Here is a 15,821-nt window from a genome sequence, read left to right on the forward strand (position 1 = left end):
ACACAACTTACATTACAGCAGTAATTAAAGATAAACACACTTTATACCTCACTGAAGAGTAGCAAGAACCCTTGGTGCCTGATCCAAAGCTCACTGGAGTCACTGGGTGTCTTTCTGTGGCTTTCAACAGGTCTTGGATCAATCCTCTCTGAGAGCTAAGCCTGATACTAAAAGAACCTGATAGCAATGTGTGTGTGTTCTCCGCCAACCTCACACAATAGTGAACCTGTTTATAAAGGCAAGCAGAATGAAAGTTCCTGAGCTATTTTACCACACAGGTACCCTGCTTTGCCTGGACACAGATTATTGCAAAAGGGTTCCTCCACTAACTGGAATTAAGTAAATGCAAAGTAAAGTAAACCCTATACTATAGTGAAGGATGGGCCTACTGATCATCCCCAGCAATCTACTCTGATGATTTAGTACAGTTAGTTATTAAAGCAGAGATTACGTTTCCTAGCTAGTTTCAGGCTCGGCTGATTTGAGCTGCTTTTGAACCCATAATCACTAAGTTAGGCAAGTCAACAAGGAGCTTGCAACACAGCACCTGCAGAGTAAGATCAAGGCATGGGCTACTCCCACTCCATTTTATATTGTAAAACTTTTTATTTCAGGGGGTAGGTGGCCAGCATCATAATAATCTGGAGTCACTACAAAATTAAGCAGATTTAGAATTATTGCTCATTCTGCTCCGAGTCAGCCCCCCTTCCACTGACCAATGAAGCCTTCCAAACTAGTTTGAATGATTTCCTTAAAGAAATCTCTTCTCCACCTCCCACATCTTTTCATTAATCACATTGGTTTGTTTTTGTAGGGTTGCTCATAAAAACTAGCCTGCTGGCCTTTAGAGCCCAGACACTTACATGAACCTCCCAGATCTGAGAAGAGACACAAGTTAACTAAGAGTCTCACGCCTCAATAGCGTGCACTTAAAACGATACAAATGACCAGAACATAGTTTTGTCACCTGCCAGCGTCTCCCACTCAGAACAGTGCCCCGTGGCTCCAATACAATGGAACAGCAGGTTTTGGTGTCGGTTCCCACTCTGCAGACCGGAATACATTTCCAGGAGGCATTCTGTCTATGTTGATTGATTCATAGTTGTAAGACTCAGCTGGGTAAATGGCCATATGCCACACTACGTTTATCCATACACCTCAGACTCGCACCAATGGGAGTTGTACTCATGCATTGAGGAAGCCCTTTGAATGAGATTTCTGGGCCTGGTTTTCCAGAGATGCTGAACAACTGCAGCTCCCACTCACTTCAGCGGGAGTTGTGGATGATCAGTACCTGTAAAAGTCAGGCCCTAGGGGGACAGAAGACACCAACATGCAATCAGAGAAGGCATCTCAGCCAGAATTCCTCTTGCCCCACCCCAGCTATGCAGCAAGCTGTAGTCACTGGTTGGCTGCTGCCTCCCACCCAGAAGGCAGCTGCATTTCAATGTTTTTCATCACACTTGGCAATATTTCCAGGTAAGGGGGTGCAGCACAACTTTAGGATCTGGGTTTGCAATCATAAAACCTTCTTGAATTCAGGTCTCAGTACTTCCAGGCATGTGTGTGAGATTGGGACAGAGAGGGAAAGAACAGGAGATGGCAAGCAGGAGAAGAAGAAGAAATGAGGAAAGACATAAGACAGACAAAAGACAAATTTGAGTCCATACACCACTGAGGTGTGAGGCAGTGGTAACACTGGTACAGCCCTGGAAGGGCTTGCTTACAGTAGTCATAGCCCATCCAGTCACATGTCCATTACCAGTATGGCAGGAAAGATTAAAAAAAATGGGAAATTAACATAAAAAGAAAAAGGAAAAGGGAAAAAAAGGAAAAAAATTAAAAAAAGAAATGCTGTTTTATTGCCTAATAGGGAGCTAAGAGGCTTGTCTGGCTCCAGGCCACACCACAAACATCCTATGGCTGGGTTCTGTTATAATGAAGGGCAAGGGGGGAAAAAAAAAAAAAAAAAAAGTCAACAGCAGAGAAACAGGAAGCTAGCTAGCTCTTTGCTAATCTTATTAACGCTTGCAGTTTCACTCAGTTAATACAGTTTGTTGCTTAGAGTCGCAAGGAGTTCCTTCCATTTCTCCCCACTCTGAACTCCCCATTCAAAAGATTCCCCACAATCACCAACAGGTTCCTTTCAGAATGAGTCAGTCAATCTTGCTTCAAGAGGACAAAATGCAGTTGGAAGTATCCCTGAGAAGGTTAACTGGACTTGACATTTGAGTGATGGCTACTCTCAGATTGGAGGCTCCATGGTGGATACTCAAGGCTCATAAGTCATCCTCTCCCCATCTACAAAATTGATCAAGGCTCTGGATATCCATCTCCAGCACTGAAATCCTGGAGGTGGGCATTCTTCATGAAAGTCACTCCCTCTCACAAAGCTCATATTTGGCAATTTTTAGGGGGGGGGAACCTCTTATATTTTATATATTTATTTTACACACATACACAAACTCAGGCCTTTTATTAAATGCCCTGTAATTTGGTGGGGGCAGGTGAGTACTTATTTCCCTGTCTTGAGATGGGAGAGGCTATGGTGGATTTTTTCCTAACATACCTACATGACAATGGATGCATTAGAAGTTTTTAAATAACTACAGTGGAGTTCCCTCCCCTGTCCAAAATTGGTGCTTGGCCCTTATGAGATAACTTTTTAAAAAACAGCAACACAACCACTGGGCCTATGGGCCAGAAACAGCTCAGCCTTTTTGTGGCTCTGATAGGCACCTTAGGAAGACTTCATAAAGCGTATCCTAAGGTAGAGTCTCCATCCCTTTCTCCAGTTTAATTTCAGATAGAGCAAGCTGCCTCATAGCAATGCAACCAAACCCCAGAGAACGTCCTAAGTGTTAGACACAACAATGATAAACCAAAGGCACAGGACTTCACAGACAATGCTACAAAATAAAATTAACTGCAATGTAGTGACAGCGCCCAAGTCTTCTTAAGCAAAGCTGTGTTAGCTTTTGCCATCTCTATCACCAAAGCTTGTGCCACCAACCAGGAGGACTCCAGGCCAATTTCATGGGTGGATTCCAAAGATATTGCAATGAGCAGTACGCAATCCCACATCCCCATTGGTGAAGATGGCTTACAACCTCTACTATATAAAATGTATTACATGTGAGGCTGTGGAATTGTATACCACATGCAGTGAAGCACTAGTTCAAGAGCAAAGTGCCTAGGACAAAAATAGCTGCACAACCACCCCCACCCTCCAGGATACATTATTGCATTCCTATTATGGTGATCTAATGGACAAAACATTTAAAAAAAAAAGTGCGTGCTCTAATTAAGACACAATAGATGTCATTTTAATCTGAGCCAAATGCTCTTCCAATCCTAGCTATTTTAATAACACCGTTAGACTCATACTCCCAAACCTGTAATTTAGCTACATTTAATTTCTGTATCAGGACAAGGCCATCTCAAAACATGCCTTAAGAAAAAAGAAAAAAAAAAGAAAAAAAAAAAAAAGAAGACTACCAATTCTCACTACACAGCCTAAAAAAAAAAAAAAAAAAAAAAAAAAAAAAAGTGTTTATACAACTTTCTGGACAGTTTCTGTTCAAATTTCCCCACTTATTGAGTTAGCAGTAAGCACAAAATACACACCAAGTTACACTCTAAAAATCAGTAATGAGGTTAGGGAGGCTGGTTAATGGTATCACCTTTGCCTTGTGTAGTTCTGTACGGTAAGATAGTGATAACCAAATCACAGACCCAAGAATTTAAACTGGTTGCCTGAAACAGTCAAGGAATTCCCCAGAACAATACATTCACACCGCTGGGCAAATAGCTTGTTTCCTTTTGGGTGTTTCCCCCCATCCTGTAGGGGATTAGTAGGATGGATCTCAGAGTAGATGGACAGATGGTTTGATCCAGTACATTAAATCTTGTAAAAAGAAAAGGAGTACTTGTGGCACCTTAGAGACTAACAAATTTATTAGAGCATAAGCTTATGCTCTAATAAATTTGTTAGTCTCTAAGGTGCCACAAGTACTCCTTTTCTTTTTGCGAATACAGACTAACACGGCTGCTACTCTGAAACCTGTCATTAAATCTTGGGTTTTTCCAATTGCTGTCCACACTTCTGTAACATCCCTCACAAATCTGCACAGACCATTTTCCTGTCCATCCCTACCTCCTCCTCAGTTCTTCCACTAACAAGGTGCTGTGTGGATGAAAAAGTCACTACGAAGTCCTGATGCCTCACTCATCTCACAATATAAAGAAGTTACAATGAATAATAATGTTCTTGGTTAAAAAAAAAAAATGAACAGAGAAAAAGTGAGCCACCTCCCACTGCTCTACAATGAATTGCCTGACAAAGCCAGTGATTTATCCATCGTCTGCAGAAATACTTCAGGGATGCTTTTGAGTTAAACGTCTTTAAAGAACTAATAAGTGATAAGGTGGGTGATGTAATGTATTTTATTGAACCAACTTCTGTGGTTCAATCCATAGGACTGAATGGAACGGAGAGTCAGGCAGACAGCACCCATTCCAGAGCTTTCTGGCCCTACAAACCATCATTTATGTTCATAATAACTATCTTTACATATGGCATATTACACACTGCTTGCTAGATTCAGAGGATTACCATGGGATGGTGCCATTACTAACAGATAATTTCAGTGATTTATAGATACTGTATTTAGTCAATATTTACCTATAAATAGGAAGTGTTCAGCACAGTTTAGCTACTGCTGTCACTGTTCCACCAATTCCAAAAATCTGAATGGTTTAGATTTCTCAGCAAGAAGTGCATTTTATTGCAGTTTCCTAGTAGGCAGTCCTGTGTGGTAATGGGACTGGAGGAAACAGGCAATGTTATTTTTTTTTGAATAAAAAAAAAAAGAAGTGTTTGAATCATTTACATTGAATCAATATTTTTAAATAATGTTAATGTAACCCCTTAAGAGTAGACAAAAATTCAATTTCTGTTGGTTTTTAATTTCTGTTCACTAGTTACAGATGGATTCTTCATCCTACTCTGCATCATACTGTCAAGATGGCAGCAGTCTGGTCAGACAGGGAGCATGGTATCACCAATAGCATACTGGGCTGGGAATCAGAAGATTTTTCTTCTCTAGATTCTGCAACCTTGGACAAATTGCTTGCAGATAATGACCAGTGTCTGAAATTAGAGTGAACCATTTGAAAAAACATGAGCCGGATTTTCAGAGATGCCAAGTGCTCAGCATCTCTAAGACTCGGATCTATGGTATTTCAGATGGAGGCACTGAAAAAGTCACTGGCCCCACAAACCTTTTAGCTTTAACTGCCACTGCATCCTCAGGGGCTGGTGTTCTCACTACGGGTCGGTTGTCTTCCGCTGCGTACTTTCTTCCATCACCAGTCAGATGAAGCCCAAGCTTGTTAATCTACAGGGAGCTCACCTATTCACTCAGGGCCTGATCTAGCCCTCACTGAAGTCAGTGGGCATCTCTTCATTGACCTATGGGAGCTGGATCAAGGCCTCAGGATTTTTCTGATCAAGAGGCAGAAATTTCTTGTGGGCTGCGAAGTTCTATTTCACAGCAGCTTTTACAATTGTAATAACAAATTGGCTAGTATTTCAAAACTAGTAAATAGTATTTGGCTAGTATTTCAAAACTAGGCAATAATTGGCACATTTTACAAGACTACATAGATTTCCCAACAGCCTGCAGTGATGAGGGCATTTTGAGAGTGATCTTCTGACAGTGGCTTTCAAAAAGTTTCGCTGGGTAACAGAGAAGCAGTAGTATCAATCTGTTAGGCCTTAGCAAGTGTTTTGGGAAGCCCATTTCCTGTATTTTCTTGAGAATAATGGGTAAGAGTATAATAGATGGTAGTTTCTTCTAACTGAAAGTTTTCACCAAGAGTCGTCCGCTATTGAAAGGGAAAGAGCTTTAATCCCCAAAAGAGACCCCTGCTGTTGTACAAATGGGCCCTGCAGAAGCTTATTAAAAGTCAGATTGAGCAGAATTCATTCTGTTCATTATTTTCCACCCCTTAAGTGAATATCACTGCTGGGATGAGCTCTTGAAAGCCTCTTAAAAACCTTTCTGAAAACATGACATCCCCAAAAGCCTCCTACGGAAAAGCAATACAGCTGGAAAAGCTGGTTTTTCCAAGCAGTGGCAGTGCCCCCTGAATTCTAAACTGACAACTTCCTGCTCCTCACCTAGCAAGAGTTAGTTACTCAATGGAGCCTGAAATGAGAGGATAAGATGATGTGAGGGAACAGAGGCATCTTCCAGCTATCAGGTTAAAAACGCCTATCATCATTCATAAGGACTTCTAGAGGCTTTTCCTCCACAGATCTCGAAGTGATTTATAGGAGAGATTAATCTCAATTTCACTACTCACCTATGAAGAACACTACATCAATCTCTTTGTACAGAAGGATAAATACAAAACACATGGAACATGTGAAAACTACCTGAAAACTAACTTTGTATAAAGATCTCCTTGCACACTGGGTGCAGATCTGCTCAGCATTCAGAGTCAGTTACTAAAAGTCAGCAGATCTAAATTCTTACTACTTTTTAGTCCTGCGTTCGCTCTGCTGAGCCAGTGCAACAAAGAGATTCTAGTCCTTTTATATGTCAACAGAACTGTTTACAAAGTTTCAATTCATTACAGCTGTGCAAATCCATTGAAGACAATAGGATTGCAGAGTTACCACCCAGGGCCTAGTTTGGCCTATACAACAGTGGTTTTCAACCAGGGGTATGTTGACAGCATGCAGAGGTCTTCCAGGGGGTACATCAACTCATCTAGATATTTGCCTAGTTTTACAGAAGGCTACACAAAAAGCACAGTGAGTATAAACTAAAATTTCATACAATGACTTGTTTATATGGCTCTGTATACTATACACTGAAAAGTAAGTACAATATTTATATTCCAATTGATTTATTTTATAATTATATGGTAAAAATGATAAAGCAAGCAATTTTTCAATAATAGCATCCTGTGACACTTTGTATTTTTATGTCTGATTTTGTAAGCAAGTAGTTTTTAAGTGAGGTGAAACTTGGGGGGGGGGGGGGGGTATGCAAGACAAATCACACTCCTGAAAGGGGTATAGTAGTCTGGAAAGATTGAGACCCACTGCTATAGAGCACTACTGAGAATGGCTATCTGGGAGTAGAGATGTCTATTCTCAAATTGTGTTGTGGAGCAGGCCACGCTTCTGGGACAGTGAGGTGCGGGCTCCGCAGCACCAAACTCTCCTCGTCCTGCCACCCCTCAGCCCTGCGGAGATGCTGCACATCTACATCAGGTACCTCAGCTACCATGTCCAGGAGGAGGACATCCAGCGCTTCTTTAGCAGCTATGGCCGCCTACTCGAGGTCGATCTCAAGAACGGCTATGGGTTTGTGGAGTTCGAGGACTCCCACGTCACCGACGATGCCGTTTACGAGCTGAATGGCAGAGACCTGTGAGGGGAGCGGGTGATAGTGGAGCATGCCCGGGGCCCCCGCCAGGACAGGGACAGGTACAGCTACAGCTGCCGCAGTGAGGGGGGAGGCGGTGGATATAGCAGTCAGAGACAACCAGGAAGAGATAAATATGGACCACCTGTTCGTACAGAATACGAAGTGATTGTTGAAAACCTTTCCAGTCATTGTAAGTTGGCAGCATTGAAATATTTCATGAGGCAAGCTGGTTTCTCAAATTGGGGGTCCTGACCCAAAAAGGGATTGTGGGGGGGGCCAGTCACAAGGTTATTTTAGGGGGTTATGGTATTGCCACCCTTACTTCTGCACTGCTGCCTTCTGAGCCTGGTGACCAGAGAGCAGCGGCTGGTGGCTGAAGAGCAGCAGCTGGTGGCTGGGCACCCAGCTCTAAAAGCAGTGCCCTGCCAGCAGCAGCACAGAAATAAGGGTGGAAATACCATACCATGCCATCCTTACTTCTACGCTGCTGCTGGCAGCGATACTGCCTTCAGAGGTGGGCTCCCGGCCAGCAGCCGCCACTCTCCAGCTGCCCAGCTCTGAAGGCAGGGCCACTACCAGCAGCAAGGCAGAAGTAGGTAAGAACGGCGATACTGGGTCAGACCAAAGGTCCATCAAGCCCAGTATCCTGTCCTCTGACAGTGGCCAATGGCAGGTGCCCCAAAGGGAATGAACAGGTAGGTTATCATCAAGTGATCCATGCCCTGTTACCCAACCCCAGCTTCCGGCAAACAGAGGCTAGGGACACCATTCCTGCCCATCCTGACTAATAGCCATTGATGGATCTATCTTCCATGAATCGGTCTAGCTCCCTTTTGAACCCTTTATAGTATTGGCCTTCACAACACCCTCTGGCAAGGGGTTCCAGAGGTTGACAGTGCATTGCGTGAAAAAAATACTTTGTGTTTGTTACCTATTAATGTCATTTGGTGGCCCCTTGTTCTTGTATTATGAGAAGGAGTAAATAACACTTCCTTATTTACTTTCTCTGCACCACTCAAGATTTTGTAAGAAAGGGTAGCCGTACCAAAAACTTCTCTACAATAACCTTGTGATCCCCACCTCCCACAATTCCTTTTTGGATCAGGACCTCTACAATTTCAACACCATGAAATTTCAGATTTAAATCACTAGATGAAATCACTAAAATTTACTATTTTTAAAATCCTATGATCATGAAATTGACCAAAATAGACCGTGAATTTGGTAGGGCCCTACCTATATCCACTATGTGCGACAAGGAAGTAGTTCCATTTTCTATTCAAAATTCAGGCATGGCAAGACGTGATACAAACTGCAAGCATAAAATTAACAAGTGATTCACTCTAGTGACTTGACAGTTGTAGGAGGTGCCCTGCCATGCTTCTTTAAAATATATATATATATTTTATTGTCTGATGAAGTGACTAAAAGGGAAATGTTTTAGGGATTAGGATTCCAGTGATCTAATACAGGATGCCATTGGCTTAGAGAAAAAGAAAAAGCAGCAGCTAGGACTCCTCCTAAACTCCCCCTCCCCCCCAGTTAAAAAAAAGGGATGAATGTTACCATTTTTGGACATAAATTCTGCACAAGCCCAACCCTAAACCAAACCATTCAAATGAGAAGTGAGCTATCATCCTGCTTGTGATCACACAGAATTAGGGACCATTCAAAAAGGGAGAATAAGGTGGTGGGAATGGAAGAGGTAATTTACTAACAACAGATTGCTAGTCAGTCAGTCAATCTGATTTCCTAAATAGATGTAGTGCTCCTGTTTCCCTGTATCGTGGGGAGGCAGGTCTAGCCTACAGAGGTCATCTGCAGCTGAAGGAGCCTGCACCCTGGGGAACAAGCCAATTTTACATTCACATTCTGATTTCCTCCTTAATCAGCGTCTGCTGCCTCCAAAGAGAGCGTTCCTTTGTGTGCCACTGTCCTCTGGGGGCAACGCAGACGTGTGAAGAGCTTTGCAATGGGAGTGACACTTCGTAGCAGACACACATGTACCTGCACAGCCCTCCCTTCCCCCAGGGCACCACCAGCAGGCCAAATCAGCTATTCAACAGCCTCCTGAGGAGCAGCTAGGCGGCCCCTAATAGCACGCAGAGCATCACTATCAAAAAAAAAAAAAAAAAAAAAAAAAAACAACCCAGAAAGTGAGGAGTGCTGCCTGGTAAATTGCATTGCGAAATGTAAAGGGAGGGAGCTAGGGCTCCCGTCTGCATGGCTGCTGGCGCTGACAGGGGAAACATCTGTTGCTGGGGGGGGGGGGGGCGAAGGAACTTCTGCGCTGCTACACTGGGCAATAAAACAGCCCCATTTCTTTGCTCACCCACCGCCCCGCATAGGTCGCACTACTTCAGTGCCCACCCACCTCCCCCACACACAGGTAAGAAAGACAACAGCCTAATGTGTGTCTGTTACACGTTGTTTCTTTAAATCACACAAGCCCTCCATAGGCGATTAATACACAATCTCCAAACGCTGTTTCCACGGGGATCTGTGAGCCACCAGATAACACCTTGGTTTAAACTCAGTTAAAATCACTGTTCTAGATCGAATTAAAAGACAGGCGTGGGGCGTGCTATTTGCTACATTATTCGAGCTCTGCATCTCAACAGGTCCTGTGCAGAGCTGGGTCCCTTGCAACCTCTGACCATATGGGGAAAATCGGAGGGAGGAGAAAAGAGGCGGCTATGCATATACAAATCCATAATTAGGTTGATGTTGCAGCTCGTCCCAGCCCCAACCCCCTTCTTCACACGAGGCTCCATTATTTAATTAAATAAAACGAGAGGGTGATGCAGGGATCCGACTGCCAACAGGAAACCAGCCCAGCTATCAATCAGACCAGCTCTCTGCCCTGGACCCTCAGCAAACGTGGAAAATACCCCAGCATTAAACCGGGAGGGGACTGAACGTGCGAAGGTAGCCACACAGAGCCCCAATACAACTAGTCTCCAGCAAATCCCAGGAAACCTTTCCCCCACCCCCATCCTGCTAAATGCCTGTAACACAACACTCCTCTCTAATGGAGCTACTGCAGCCTCTACTAACATCTCCCCCCTCCCTCCCCGGCTCCAGGATCTTTACTAGGATGCGGGGGGGGAGGAGAAAGGGGTGAGGTGAGGGTGAAGGGGGGGGAGAGGAATTTACCTTTCTCTGCTGTTTTTCCCAGGCTGGATCCAAAAGCATGTCCCTGTCCCAGTCCTCCTCCGGCTGCATGTAGTCATTGGTTTGCTGAGAGTCATAGTGATCCATGGTTGTGCGTGTCCCCTTTGGTCTGCTTTTCTTTTTTCCTCCCCGGCTGCTGCCACAGCTCGCGCTCCCAGGCGGTCTCGAGAGCGCCCTGCTGAAGCACAGCAACAGCGGCGCACAGAGAGAGAGAGAGAGAGAGAGAGAGGAGGCGGCGGCGGCGCGCGGCAGCTCCACTTACACCAGAGCGCAACCTACTCCGCGCACGCACAGAAGCGAAGGGGGCGGCGGGGGGAAAGAGCCCAGCCTCCTAGTTCATCTCATTGGCTAGGTGGAGTTCCCAGAAGTTCTTTTTCTCAAGGCTCCCATCGCTCTCATTGAGGCCCCCTTGTGTCACTCAGGGGCTCTCAGAGCAGCAGCCGCGTTAGTCTGTATTCGCGAAAAGAAAAGGAGGACTTGTGGCACCTTAGAGGCTAACACATGAATTTGCGCATAAGCTTCCGTGAGCTTACTCAGGTGCCTCAAGTCCTCCTTTTCTTTTTTCAGGGCTTTCCGCGGTTGATACAGGTTAATTTAAGGCCACCCCCCCACCCACAACCTCCTCCCCCCTTACTCATGTGACATCTGAGTTTAATCTGCTGTGGACTCAGTTTGGTGACGTCTCGCCTTACCTTGGGGGCTTATCAGAAGCTACTGACCAGACAGAATATACATTCATAAACCCAGCGAGCTACCTGTTGTGCAATGCAAAAAATGCAACAACAAAAAGTATATCTGCTTATTATGTTTGATAGAGGGACAAGGTGGGTGAGATAATATATGTTATTGAACCAACTTTTATTATATTACCTCACCCGCCTTGTCTTTCTAATAGCCTGCGACCAAGCTTCTGCAATATGCAGGTCAGTGTTAAACAATCATTGTCAGGTTAACAATATACACTATTCAAACAAACAGTCCTTACCTGGATTACTAGAAAAACACCTTATTCAAAACTGAAAAAAAAATGTTAAACATCTCATTGACTTGTCAGTGGGAATGCACTTTATTTAAGCCAGGATCCTGCAAATCTTTATATACATATACCTAACATGTCTGTAGTCTCCTTGAGTTTAATGGGAGGAATGGAAAATTAAGCATGTGTACGAATTCACAGGATAGGAGCCTGAGTCTGTGCATATCTGTCAAGTTGGACAGTCAGTTACAATGTTTCCAGTTATTTCATTTCCTGATTCCACTAGCACCGTGCTGCAATGTTTGGGTTGCAAACTTTATGGTGGAAAGTTTATTGGTTAGAATTCAAATTATATTGAAAGTTTGAAGAGGAGAGTAAAATGCATATTAAGCCAGAGGGAGACAATGAAACATTCGCTGTAAAAACTTAAAGCTACAGTAATTTTTTGGCTCGGATCCTCCAAATCCTTATCCATATGCTTAATTTTATGCATGCCAATCACCTCATTGAGTTCAGTGGAACAGGTCACATGCTTAAAGTTAAGCCTGTGTGTGTCCCAGAACTGGGGCCTTAAGCTATAGAGTGCTGTACAAATTTTCTTCAGAGTTTGTGAAACATTTCCTGAGTAATTCTGAGTAAATTCCTTCAGAGTAAGTCTGGAAACTTTCCAAACCAAAATTAAAGCACTCAGGAACATGCTTAAAGGTTAGTGCATAGATAAGTGTTTTGCTGAACTGGAGCCATGGCTCTGATCCTATAATAGGATCTGCCTAGATAGACCCCTGCATCTTCACAGAACCAGGGTGAAGTCAATAGAGCTCTGTATAGCCACAAGGATCAACCAAGGTGGAACAGGGTGAGACCATTCTCCCCTTGGCTGGCTGGAGCCCAGAAAGAACATAATGGTGTTTCTCTATCTGATAGTTAACAGAGATTTTCATTTAACCACAAGTGTTTGGAGGCCTATGTTTTTGGAGCTGAAGGACCAGGATTCCATCTTGGCTCTACAGTTATATGTTGTTTTATTATAGAGCAGCAATAGCTTCTCTGTAGCTAATGTTGCAACCACACTCCCATTATGTTATTGTAAATAAAATAAACCAAAGTTCTCATGCTTTCAAATTTTTAGGGTTAAATTTCATCAGCTGGAGCATTTTCTGATAATTTTGCTCAAAGTACGTAATGAAAAGCCTGAAATTTGTTCTCTTTAAAATATTTTTTTTACAAAGTGTTCAGTGTTTCTTGGTGTCCTTCTCTCTATCCAACAAAATCACACTACACTAGAATACTTTAAACCTGGATAGATTTGGAACTTGGATCATCCAGCAAGAGGCAGTTTTTCAAAGACAAGCGGAGTAAAATATTTAAGAAGCTGCTGCTGTTTGAGAACTTGACATGATTCTCTGTCAATGAAGCTGATGAAGAAAAAACATGGCAACAGCAAATATTTTCCACAACCATCTTTGAGCCAGCCAAGGCTACTTTGCGAAACTGAAAGGAAATTCCCAGTTCTTGTTAAAATAGCTCCCCCACAGGCATTACACACAAGTATTCCTTTTCGTTTTGCGGATACAGAGTAACATGGCTGCTACTCACGAAAGCTTATGCTCAGATAAATTTTTTAGTCTCTAAGGTGCCACAAGTACTCCTCGTTCTTTTTGCAAAATACAACCATGGCCTAGGGAGAGCATACGCAAGTCCAGTTTTCAGATTGCTTAAGAAATAGAGAGTATGTGACACATGAACCGTTATATTGAATACACATGATAGAGCTCAGAGCAGACCCAGCTCTGATCTGCTAGAGACCATGGTGATTCTCAGACACATTAGTTCAGATCTCTGTATAAAGGCCACCTGTAAAATGGGGGATAATAATACTTACCCATTTTTGTAAAGTGCTTTGAGATCTAAAATGAGAAAGCACTAGGTAATTGTAAAGTATGTTATGAGTCATATTTTTCAAATGAAATAACTACAGCACAGGAAATTGCAATTATCTGCCAGATATGAGGTAATGACTCTTTGCCTTTTTAAAATTCTTTCTGAAGTTTGAATTGGCTATAGTCTTCTTCATCGCTTGTCTTAAACTGCTGTGCAGGGTATATTAGATATAAGCTCTTTGGGCCTCATCTTTTTATCAGCACTCCAAGGCACCTACCACACTTTTGGACATTATAAACCCATAAATAATAATTATAGAGTTGTTCTGTACTATTTAACTGTTGTCATGTTCCACCCCAGAATCAGCTGCATTTCAGTGGAGGATAAAATCACCTTTGTATTTGTGGTGCATAACGTCCAAGATTTTCAGACATGATCAGTGATTTGTGGTGCCTTGGTTTTTTGGGTGCCCAGCTAGAGGCACATTAAAGGAGCCTGATGTTCAGAGGCTGCGTACTTAGCACTTTCCAAATCAGGCCCCTTCAAGGCGCCTCAGGCTGGACAACCCAGAACCAAGGCACCCAAAATTATTAGGCATTTTAAAAAATCTTGACCAATAAGAAATTAAAGGTGTTATAAAATGTCAGGTGATATTGTAGAGAGATTGGTGAGCTCAGTAGGAAGGAAGATGATGGTGGTGACAGTTTTTTGAGGCTCTAAAGTTCAAAATGCAGGGTTTAATTGGGAAAAAATAGGAGAATCATGAGGACTTCAACAGAGAAGGCCCCAAAAATAAATTCAATTTATCAATACATTTACATTTATTTTCCATAAACATTTGATGAATGTTTGGTAACATGCTGTTCTGCTGTCTCAGCTGCAAGTCATTTTGCATCACTTATCTTTGATACTATGTACATCTTTGGGATATCACAGGATGGATTAAAGACCATAAAAATGCCATGTAATATTCACCTTTTAATTATTCCTCTCTTATCAGCTCAGGATTTCCAACCTTAGGATGTTTGACTCACTGAGACCTGGGGAAACAAAAAACAGGTTCTAAAACATTCCTTGAGATGAGATGAATACAGTGTTTTCAGACAAACAGACTTGCTTTGTATTTGAATATCCTCAGGCCCTCATTTTATTTCCTTCCCGCATTTAATGGCCCAGTACCTCCCAGATGGTGTCACTGTACCACATACCTCCCAGATGTTGCTGGGAGCCCTCATCTCCTGCAGAAATTAATGAGTTGAGGGCACTCCACATCTTCCAGGAGGTTCTCACCACCTCATAGGTTTGATCCCTAAAACTTGCAGTTAATATCCCAGACATTTAATCTTCTGGATGCTGTCTACTCTCTGTGAGCACAAAGTTAGTTGCTGCAGAGGGTCACAGAGTATATGTTCTCCATTCTCATTATGTTGCTTGGTTCTTTTTAACTGGTGCAGAGTTTACCTAGATGTCACTGTGATGTGGTGCCTTACAAATACTTGTAATATTATAAAAATCAGTTGTATCATTAATAAAATAATATATCAGAGATCCCATCCATTTAATCCATTGCTGCAATACCTGGAGATGGACTACCTGATCTAACATAAGAGTGAATTAAGACTAAAGTAGCCCAGATCCAACAAAATAGTTGAGGCCTAAAATACCAGTATCCTCTCTGCAGATTCTTGCTTTCAGGCCCCCCCACCCACAATTCCTTGACATTCGCGCCTCAAACAGACTTTCCCTCCTCCTCCTCCCCGAACCCTGATGGACCCCTTGATTTTGTACACCTAGCCCCTTGGACAGGTACTTGATTTCTCAATGACTCAGTGCTGTCTTGCCTCCTTAGACTGCCAGGTCCTTATGTGACAAACCCTGTCTTATCTAACCCTGCTCATAGATGACCTCTCCCATCTCTGTTCCATGTTCTACCTTAGTACAATACTGTAACAGGGGAGTCTGCCCTTTTAGTGTCCTGGAGCCAGTCAGCTCTGTTTGGAGGCAGAACCTCTTTAAGGAGAGGTGTTTGGGCCTGGTAGAGGGGATTATCAGGTTGGGCTAGGACAAGGTCAGCTGATTCCTATAAAGGGCTGAAAGACTTTAACTGAAGGAGGGCTGTAAGTAGTCATATGTGGTTGGGTCCTGGAGCGGGGGCGGGAAATAATTCAAGGGGAAAGGCCTGGAGGCCCCTTTAGCCTGTCTTGTCAGGGGAACAGCTTTGTTTGTGTCACTTTCTAAGTTCTGTGCTTGCAGAGTAAACTGTGCACTGAAGGAAGGGCCTGAACAGAGTTGGGGTGTGGTGTTTGATCATTACTGGCTGAGGTGTGGGAACTAGGAGTGTGGGG

At 43.2% G+C, this 15,821-nt stretch overlaps 1 protein-coding gene and 1 long non-coding RNA gene across 7 annotated transcripts in view; both read right to left on the reverse strand.

The window, feature by feature from the left end:
• The window catches only part of ACTN1 (actinin alpha 1), a 142,433-nt gene extending 131,393 nt beyond the window's left edge, over positions 1-11,040 (reverse strand). For 2 of the 6 annotated variants that reach the window (XM_038407602.2, XM_038407606.2), the window contains exon 1: positions 10,602-10,923. In XM_038407602.2, coding sequence (XP_038263530.1) covers positions 10,602-10,706 — 105 coding nt within the window. In that variant the 5' untranslated portion in view covers positions 10,707-10,923. Of the gene's footprint in view, positions 1-10,601 lie in introns of all 6 variants that reach the window. The other 4 variants (XR_006282054.1, XM_038407603.2, XM_038407601.2 and 1 more) reach the window with 4 other exon arrangements.
• Positions 11,041-11,328: 288 nt separating this feature from the next.
• Positions 11,329-15,482, reverse strand: LOC122460624. The gene is made up of 4 exons (XR_006282055.1): positions 15,366-15,482; positions 14,685-14,840; positions 14,452-14,516; positions 11,329-13,502 (listed from the first exon to the last, which is right to left on the reverse strand). It is a non-coding gene; the product is annotated as an uncharacterized LOC122460624 (long non-coding RNA).
• Between the last annotated feature and the right edge of the window lie 339 nt (positions 15,483-15,821).

This window comes from Dermochelys coriacea, chromosome 6 (genome assembly GCF_009764565.3).
Source record: "Dermochelys coriacea isolate rDerCor1 chromosome 6, rDerCor1.pri.v4, whole genome shotgun sequence".
Classification (NCBI taxonomy): domain Eukaryota; kingdom Metazoa; phylum Chordata; order Testudines; family Dermochelyidae; genus Dermochelys; species Dermochelys coriacea.